Raw genomic sequence first — 9,665 nt, 5'->3', positions numbered from 1 at the left:
TACGTATAGAAAAAATATTCGTTGCGTAATTGGAACGGAATTGCTTCTGTGTTAATACTTTGGTTAGTGTTACGTCGTGAAAACATTCTAAGGACAAAAATAAGTCACCGTTCAGATGGCGTAGCGACACCAAGCACTGTCAGTGTTTCTGTTGTTATAATATATCCCAGTGAGCTATACTATAAACAATAATGCTAATATTCATTTATTATACATTCAAACTATGATTACAAATTAAAATGCGTTGAAGCGAAAATTACAGCGAATGCTACAGATAAACAAAAGTTTACAAAGTAAGACTATTTTCTTGGATGAAACTTTAATGCAGAAAGTGTTAAGGATGATAACTACATCAACGGTTGGAAAAGCACCTGATGGATGTATAAAAATATGCATAGGAAAGAGCGGCAAAAGTTAAAACCAGTCGTAAGCAGTTTTCGCTCATGCGAAACGCTAATATTTTTTGGAGTTAAAAGGTCAAATGTTAAAGGTGATTGGATACGGAAATGTACTTGCAAAATCGTAACTGCTAAAAGGCACAATTGCAACAGTCGCTAAAAAGTATACATCAAGAATAATGCTCAATACTTTTGCCACACACTGAGCAAAGAATAAACACCAACAAAGGCAAAACATTTGCACTGCAGAGTGTGGTGCGGAGTAAACAAGAAACAGCGGGAAACCGCACAGCACAGTTCACAGCTTCCACGCTTTACGCATCATCACGTCGAAGTAGACGTCTTTGTCGATGGAAGCGCTAACGCCGACATAATAGTTTAGAAACTCGTCCCACGTTACCTGTTGAGACCGAAGGAAATACAGCATAACAGAAGGAAATACAAACTTAAGCAACTTATTGACAACATTTAATTGTATAAATCAAAAAAATTGTTTTTCTAGGATAAAATAAGATTGAAAGTAATGTTTACCAATACTCCAAAATAAATTAACAGTGTGAAACCAAACCAAGGCGGGCTACTGGTTTCACAAAGCACAAACTTATATAAATTCAATGCCCTACCAGTCCATCAGCTTCCCCTGGGGTATCAAAACTCTCCAGGAATTTTCGAAACACATCATCTTCGGTCCACTCTCCATTTTGGTACTTTGGATGGTGTTTTGCATTGTACACACCACGCAAGTCCTCAACAGTAATAACACCATCTTTAGTTTTGTCCAGTTTCATAAAAGCTTTTTGAATCAAATCCTTTCTAGCTTTTGACATTGGTGGCTAAAAATATGACCATTTTTATTGAAGACGCTTTAGAAACATAAAAAAGCTTTCCAAAGCCAATTGGCATGTTTGCATTGGTAAATAGGATGTTATCTTACTATCACAGATATGAATTGAAAAACTTTAAAAGAAACATGTAGATCTTACCCTTAAACGGACTAAAAATTCATCAAAATCAATAGAACCAGAATGATCCTTATCAAATGCATCAAACATTACTTGCACTTCTTCTGGATCAATATCTACACCATAGTCCCTAAGTCCTTTTTTAAATTCCTTAATGTCCAGCTTTTTATTGCCATCATCATCCATAATTTTAAATGTCCTATAAACATTTATTAAGTTAAGTTCAATTGAAATATTCAAAAATGTTATTACTTATACCTTCCCAAACCCTTGATTCCACTGGATCCTCTTGCCAAGCATTGCAGTCTTAACTTTTCTATGGGGTTTTTAGTTGTGTGTAATTGCTTTTTAGCTTTCTGGGTCATTTCATAGTCATGTCTTGCTGTTCCAGCCATTGCAGTAGGCTACTTAATTTGTTAATGTTTATTTGGTGAAAACACTGTTTATTGAGTAAAGTACCAAGAAATAGGGCAAATACAAATCAAATCGGTAAAACCCTAAATAACAGCAAATATTTGATTGTGACATTGACAATAACGAAAAGTTTTGCCAGCAATATATAGATATTTGTAACTAAACTGATACTGTGGTATATATATATTTAAAAATTCTGTGTAAGCAACACATTTTCTGAAATTAGGAAACGATGAACAAACTGGTAAAATTATTGCCAAATTATGGAAACGTTCGTAAAATTCCAAGATAAAACCAAACTTTCTTTTGAAGCGTCGCCTACGCGACCAACCAAAACGGTTTTGGAAATCATAAACAAGTATTGAAAAAACTCACATCGATTCATACCTAAAGAAAATCACAAAATTCATTGGAAAAATTAAACATTGCTACCCTTACTAACCAATCACACAAAAGTTGACTTGCAAAATGAAAATCAATAAAGTTTTATGTGTCACAATGATAAAACATTGGGTAAGAATTGCAACGAGTTTTTTAGTACGTTTTTCTTGACAACAACAAAATCCTTAAGGTCGTAGAAATAAGTATTTTTACGAAACCAACGAAGCGTGCTACTCATAACAACAGTTGCAAACAAACTGGTTCCGGAGACTATCTACAGCATCTATGCAAGTATACAAATATGCCGAACAGCAGAAAGGGAAGCTTGCTCTCGGAAAGAAGTTTTGCTGGTAAGCGTCTTTTGCAGGATGATGATACCACATACAGAGCCGCATACTTAAACGTTATTCAAGACGTAGGCGAGAGCATTCACACACGACAGGAACTTACTCAAGGTTAAACTTGTATAGTTGTGTATTTAATATATAAACTCCATGATGCTCTTTATCAAATATTGTCATACTTTCAACAGTACTCCAGTATGCTGGAAAAAATCCAACTGGAAAGCAAATCAATGCAATTTGGGGCAACTGTGCTGGTATTGCGCCAATTTTGTAACAAATCTAACCTGTAGTCCTGATTTAAAAAATTATTTCCAGGAGCTGTAAGTTATGATGAATTTTTCAAGATTGCCAAGGAAATGAAAGCAACAAACCGAACTCAGTTAATATCTGCTTTTAAAAAAATTGATGTAAATGGAGATGGATTTATTTCAGAATCAGAGCTTTATAGAGTTCTAACTTCAGTAAGCAATGTTTTCTCAACTTTTCCTGTTCTATAACGACATATTTATTTATTTCACTTCTAAATCTTTTTCCAGAGAGGAGAAAAGATGACACACAGTGAAGTTAAAAAGATTATGGATATGGCAGATATTAATAAAGATGGAAAACTGGACTATGAAGAGGTAAGATAAAATATAAGCCCAATTTAGGTAAACCATTTTTGCCATAAGAGTAAAGTGTATATAATTTAATTTCTTGTCCCACAGTTTTCAGCAATGGTTATGTCAACATCAAATGAATGCAAAAACTTCAACGTTCAAAAAATGATGTCGGGACAAAACAAGTCTTCAAATGTGCAAAAGCCAGTTCCCACAAAAAGTATGTATTGTTTCCCCACATTTATCACTTCATAACTTGTGATTAAATTTTAGGAAGTTCTGCTGCTAGGCCATCTTCCGCTGTAAGTCGAAAAGAAGTAGTAGAGAACCAAAGTGATGCATATTCCTCACAAAGTTCAACAGCACGACCAACATCTTCATCTAGGAAAGAACAAGTTATCCTTCAAAGGCTTGATAACGCAATTAAAGTGAAGGCTTCTGGAATAAATTTAAAATCAAATGCAGATCAACCTAAAACACTTAAGGTGTTTATTTTACTTAATTTGCTTTTAAACAGAATTACTATAAAACACTGATTGTAGGGCTGGAATCATGTACATAGCAAAGGATGCTTTTTTATTGATGATGATGAAGGTAATACGATTGTTAGCCACATTTACAAATTTGAACTGCCCTTTGCATCCAATGTGTGGATAACCATCAAACCCTACTTATTAGGCAGTAATGGTGAGAGCTCATTGTTTCATGTAATATTTCGAAATGAAACATAAAAAATTTGTAGAGAATCGGAACTCAAATGTGGATGCTGGAGTTTTTATATATCGAGAATCAGACCAAGGAAAACACACACTGGTGGCATTTAGTGAATCCAAAGATGAAGTAGTAAGAAACTTAAATTTCCCAGTATATTTTAGCTATTATTTAACTGTTTAGCAATGGTATTGGAGAGGTGATCTGAGAAGTGGTTCATACAAGATAGTTCCCTATACCTCTGGCTGCCAATTGAAACCCAGAAGGGTTGACATTCCTGGAGATATTCAGCTTGTGCGAAAAGATCAAAATGATGAATATCAGCTGTCTCGAGCTTTTAGGTAAGGTCTAATTCATCGAATTATGATACATTGTCTAACTTTTTCTGTTTATAGATCTGCCTTGGGTGATGTATTTCAATTATGTGACTTGGATGGAAACGGTTTGCTCAACAGAAATGAATTTAATTGGTATCAAATGATGACTAGTGATGAGGAAGTAGATGATGATGCATGGCAAGTTGTTCATGGTAAACATGTTGTATGCTTTTAAAGTCTTATATTTAATAATAATATATGTAAATGAAACATGTTGTACACAGCATTTACATCTTTATTCTTGAAGTTTTTTGGTCTGTTTGATCTGTGAACTTACTTGCATACAGTTTATTGCTAACTTTGCAAATTGTTTGAGTTTTGAAAGTTTTATTCAACATTATATGTAGAAAATCTGGAAATGAAAAATGATCAAATCACAAAGGAAGGCTTTATTAAGTTGCATTTAATGCAAGCTCAAGAGGATGGTGCTGATGCACAGCAGGAATTCGCAGACATAATGAAGCACATTGGGTTTAATACCAACCTAGAAATGGATCAGGTATGTTGGATACTATCCAACAGATAAAAGAAAAGTGATTAATTCATTTTTTTCTGTAGTAATATTGGTATATGTTCCAATTACTGTTACATTAACATTGTTGTTTGTGACAGGGATGCCCTTTCGAAATAAACATACACACAAAAGATTGCAAAGCCAGTCTTGCTGTTTCACATTTGGGTTCTGGCAAAGACGACGAAATTACAAACGGATTTATAGACAGTATTTCCCAAAGGAACGTTACTCACAAAATCAACTGCAATGAGGGATTAGTTTGGCACATTTATACCAGTGATTTTCGAACTTCAACTGCACTTGAAAATAAGGTTTGCAAGTCAACACTACTGATTTTAAATTATAGTTTTAATTACAGTTCAAGTTCGTTCAATCACTGTTGGATTTTGTTGTAGACATCGCAGACTATACGTTGCCAAGCTGACTGCTCCATGGCGAAAAATTGCATGACCATGAAAGGAAAGAACGTCATTCCTTTGCAAATTTTCCCCTTCTCTAAAACGGTATAGTTATGATTTGCGTTGAGGTTTAAATGTTGCTTTTTTAATATGTATTGTATCCATAAAGATAAGTTCTGTCGATGCAATCAGCTAACCTTTGTATATCATGTGTAATTCGTCTGTTTTTTCTTTACAGCTTCTCGACCATTCATTACCTTTAAACCCACAAGAGGAATGGGTTTATCAGTGCCTTATTTCCAGCTCGCCGACCAGCGGCAGTCGCAAAACCTCAAATGCGTCCAGGCGTTCGAACAACAGGAAGGGTTCCAGTTTGCAAGAATTGTTTGATTAGCATTGAAATATTGTCAGTCGGTTGTTGTATTTACGTCCACAGTGCCTTTTATGCAGTACCGCAAACGTTCTTTAGATATAGCGAACATCGTAGTTTTCGCAAAGTCCGTTTCGTTTTTAATTTCTGTCCATACCTGCAAACATCACGTTGAGTAGGCCAGGTTGTTGGGTGTTTAAGTATTATTCCACTTGCTGATATACACTTAAACCTGAAGTTCACTTAAGTCTTGCTGTGGCCTAAATATATATGGTAGCCTACTTATTGAAGATTGGACCAGTGATGCGATTTTCTGGAAAGAAAACAATTTGTTGATTTTTGCAGTACGTAGTGCCAATCTTCTATTCCTAAATGTTTGCGCTGTATTGTTTTTACACTGAAAATAACTATTTTGCTCTTTGCATTAAAAATAACAAAATTATGATGATTTTTTAAATCTTGTTGAATGAACAAATTATTTACGTTTTAGCATTTAAGTTAATAATTGACGTTTAATTACAAGATTAAAATGTGATGTACCAACGGATGCGACGCTTTTGACACCCAAGCATTATACGTTACGAATGACGTCACCCAGTAGGGTTGTGCAGAGAGACGTGCGATTAATCAGTCTCCTATGCGTTGCCTATATACCGCCATTCAAAATCCGGTATGGCAAACCAGTGTATAGTACCTATCGCAACCTCCAGTCGTTGCAACAATCTATAGCAAGGAAGTTAGGTCAGCTAACTTTCTTTTCAAAATAAGCAGCACGCGCGTAGATCAAAGGGCGGTTGAGTCTGCAGCAAAACTTTATACCAGGTTGCAATTTTTATGTTCGTTTTTACCTTTTTATTGTATTGGTGAGACAGTTGGCTTGTCAAGGTGCAACAACGGCGATCTGCAGTTAAAACACGATTCTCGGGACACTATAGGTCATAGATCCTGAAACAAGATGGATGCTAAAAAGGTAAACAAACTTCCGCACGTTGCGTGATAACCTGGCGACCGGCTTAAAACCTAGGGCGGATCTTCCACGAGAAGGTTAACCAGACCTCTGCGTATTGGCCTTCTTTCTGGAAAATCGCCGCTTGTTTGTGATAACAGTCATCCAGAGAGGCATGGATCAATACGAGCCTTTGGGGACAGAAATGCATGACAAAGCCAGACATAACAGATGTTCCAAACATTTCCTTTCTGGAAATGTGCGGATTATCTGCATAAGCAACATTCGTATGCAAGACGGTTCCTAGCTGAGTGTGTATAAGCAGTATTAGTTGTAGTACACAGATGTTTGTCATCACAAATATCCATTTTTAAGTACTATTTAACTGAAAGCAGAGTTTTTAATTTATGTTTTAATTGTGACGATTTAAAAGTCAGAGCGAAATAGTTGTATTATCGACGCTGCAAGTATGAACTTGTCAACAAACATAGTTTGTTTTATTTGCTTACAGAGAGTAACAAAAGCTGCTCGCCCTTTGTCAACGTTCGAGATCACCCTGCAAGTACAGAGCGGAGTTACTGAAAAAGAAGCAAACTTATTAAGTCAGCTAAACAACGCTGCAATGGATGATAAACGTACGGTTATTTTTTTTGTCAAAGGGCATTGTTTGTCGTAAGAGATTCGAGGGAATATGTCAGCACGGACATTTCAGCTATTTCCTGTTGTTTGTTTGTTGGTAGTCAAAGGTAGAACGACGTTTTTTGACGGTCAGCATGCTTATTAACATATTATTTTAACTACGTATTGCAGCGCGCGTTGCTGATATATTGTCTAACGACAATATTATATATTGAGGTGTATCGTGTAGTTTCCTGAGGCGCATTTTCATGAATTATGAAACATACTTCAGGAAAAGTGCACAGATGTTTTGCGGGTCCCATGCCTGCATTCGACAGTACACCTATCGATTTTCAATATTTTTCTCCCAATGCCCTGACCGGATTTCAGCGGAAATTAGATTGTGTCTCTATACTAAGGTCATTTTCAATCAATATGTTTGAAGCATAGTTAACAAGAACTGAATAGGCGTTTAGCCTGATTTATGTGTGCATAATTGTTCATTTTGCAGAAAATCGAGCAGAACTATTAAGCGCCGAAGAAGCCGAAAGCACCGAAACTGAAGATGGATCTTACAGCGGGGATGATCTTATTGAACTTTCCGATGAAGGATTACCAGATACCTTTGAACCTGATCTTACAAAAAGTTCAATCTCTTCCATTACGGAGCGCGAGGACGGACAAAGCGTTACAAACGATGCACAAGAACACGTCGATGACATTGAACAGCTTTCCACTCCTCTAACTTATGCGGAAGACGTGGCTGATAATTCGTTAGATATGCCACCCAAATACGGTCACAATAAGGATATAAATTTGCCAATCAACACAATATTGCAAACAGAGGGTCAAATAGATGACCAAGATACTCCCCAGGGATCAGAAAAGGTAAATGGCAATGCTGGTTCAAACAAATCGGAAAATAACACGTCACCCGAAACTGTCACTGATGAAGAAAAAGCAATTCAAGAAAACGAAATACGAGTGACAGCAGAAAAGATTGCGGAATCTGCCATCCAGGATGCATTTTTGCTTGTCAAAGAAACTCCTAAGGATAAAGGCGAGCTTGACGATGAATTCGATAAAACGTCTGAAGAAAGTTTGTTGCCTGCCCCATCCAAAGATATGCTCCAGAGCTCTGAAAACCATGTCCAGCCTGCAGATCTTCCATCGCCACCACCTATAGATGAAGAGGCAGTCCAAGTCGACTTGCCCCCTCCTCCTTCTTTGCAAGAGACCGAAGAAGCGACAATACCCGTCCCTCCTCCTAGCTTAATTATATCGCCTCCTGAGGGACTTCCAAGTCCTCCCGGAGACATACTACATACGGACCAATTGCCATCCCCACCACCATCCGCTGACTTGAGGGGTTCAATGGAAGAGGATCTTCCTTTGCCTCCGCTGCTCCAGAACGAGGAAGCACAAGATGAACTTCCCGCACCGCCAGATGTAGTACTTGACGTCCAACCGAAAAATGAAACACAAATAGACGATGCTCAGGAAACAGCGCAACTAATTGACAACGTAAGGGTCTTAACCTCCATTAGTTTTAGTGTTGATATGACGCTTGTGTGGATTTTGCGACTAGCTTCTTTAAGTCTTGAGAGCTTGTTGCAAATGCGGTACATTATATCAAACAAATAAACTATTACCGTCACAGGTATTTTGTTCTGCATCTCATTGTTTTACAGAAACCTGCTGAAACAGCAGAATGCCAAACGGATATTTTAAGTACAGTAGTCAAAGAACAGTCACAACAAGAGTCGAAAGATCGCAAATCAGAACCATATGTTGAACCGCAAAATACAGCCATTGAAGCCGGGACATCGCAAAATGGCAAGTCGAGTACTTCCGAACCTGAAGGCTCTTCGCAGAAAGAAACAGACGTGTTGCCTGGCGCGGAATCAGCAAACAAAAGCAATGCCCAAGCCAGCGAAACGCAACCTCTACAACACGAAACCGCTCCTGGAACTTCCCGTGGCGAAGAGGCACTAAAACCGGCTAAAAAGGGAAAAGCTACAAAAAGTTGTTGCGCGTTAATGTGAACACAAAAAGTGCTGTTACAAAAAATATACACGCTGCGTGTCACTTTCACTATCATTTTTTTTGTAATTAAACTGATGGCAATATGTCATTACATATCCTAATGATATGAAGTTACACTTCGGCATGGGTCTATCACCTTTATTGTAACTGTGTGTATGCATTTTTTGTCGTGGTTGATCGCCTGAAATGAAGTGCTTGACTCATAGTCTCAAGTTCGAACCACAGGTGCGTTAATTGTTGTGGTTCGCGCCGGCTCAACAAGTGTACTATTAAAGTGACATAAAATTTGCGTTGGAATATACAAAGGCGATTTAATTCACAACGAAGAGTAATACAACTTAATTGCTTTAATGAGAATTTAAGCTTTAAAAAATGCTGTTGATATGTTGATTTGTGTCTCCTCGACACAACGACAAGGCGCATGATAGGTTATATGCATGCAGCATCAGGCGAACGTATTTGCTTTTCAAATACGAAACTGATCATACGACGCTGTTTGTATTATAGCGAAACCGAAAACCAAAAAGGCTTACAAACGCGACATGGGCTTAGCAGGGCTTTACATATATTGTAAACAGGAAACTACA

The 9,665-nt window shown here is 37.3% G+C and overlaps 3 protein-coding genes across 4 annotated transcripts in view; 2 read left to right on the top strand and 1 right to left on the bottom strand.

Annotated features, from left to right (window-relative positions):
* Positions 1-189: 189 nt before the first annotated feature.
* Positions 190-9,665, bottom strand: part of LOC145893541 (calcyphosin-like protein) — a 35,573-nt gene continuing 26,097 nt past the window's right edge. Inside the window, exons 2-5 of one of the 2 annotated variants that reach the window (XM_082982091.1) lie at positions 1,619-1,850; positions 1,382-1,559; positions 1,022-1,231; positions 190-798 (exon numbers count right to left, since the gene is read on the bottom strand). In XM_082982091.1, coding sequence (XP_082838217.1) covers positions 697-798; positions 1,022-1,231; positions 1,382-1,559; positions 1,619-1,755 — 627 coding nt within the window. In that variant the 5' untranslated portion in view covers positions 1,756-1,850 and the 3' untranslated portion in view covers positions 190-696. Of the gene's footprint in view, positions 799-1,021; positions 1,232-1,381; positions 1,560-1,618; positions 1,897-9,665 lie in introns of those variants that run through there. The other variant, XM_082982090.1, reaches the window with a different exon arrangement.
* LOC145904123 (EF-hand calcium-binding domain-containing protein 7-like) lies at positions 2,413-5,993 on the top strand. Its single transcript, XM_082992347.1, has 14 exons — positions 2,413-2,610; positions 2,688-2,753; positions 2,815-2,960; positions 3,036-3,122; positions 3,207-3,318; positions 3,372-3,583; positions 3,641-3,785; positions 3,841-3,941; positions 3,993-4,150; positions 4,205-4,338; positions 4,534-4,685; positions 4,799-5,011; positions 5,096-5,203; positions 5,337-5,993. The coding sequence occupies exons 1-14, from the start codon at positions 2,457-2,459 to the stop codon at positions 5,490-5,492; spliced, it is 1,944 nt and encodes a 647-aa protein (XP_082848473.1). The 5' UTR covers positions 2,413-2,456; the 3' UTR covers positions 5,493-5,993.
* On the top strand, positions 6,247-9,381 carry LOC145908644 (uncharacterized). Its single transcript, XM_082995964.1, has 4 exons — positions 6,247-6,438; positions 6,926-7,049; positions 7,544-8,556; positions 8,724-9,381. The coding sequence occupies exons 1-4, from the start codon at positions 6,424-6,426 to the stop codon at positions 9,075-9,077; spliced, it is 1,506 nt and encodes a 501-aa protein (XP_082852090.1). The 5' UTR covers positions 6,247-6,423; the 3' UTR covers positions 9,078-9,381.

Source organism: Ascidia mentula, chromosome 1 (genome assembly GCF_947561715.1).
Source record: "Ascidia mentula chromosome 1, kaAscMent1.1, whole genome shotgun sequence".
Lineage (NCBI taxonomy): Eukaryota > Metazoa > Chordata > Ascidiacea > Phlebobranchia > Ascidiidae > Ascidia > Ascidia mentula.
Note: the sequence above shows the minus strand (reverse complement) of the source record. Positions and strands in the feature narration are given on the sequence as shown.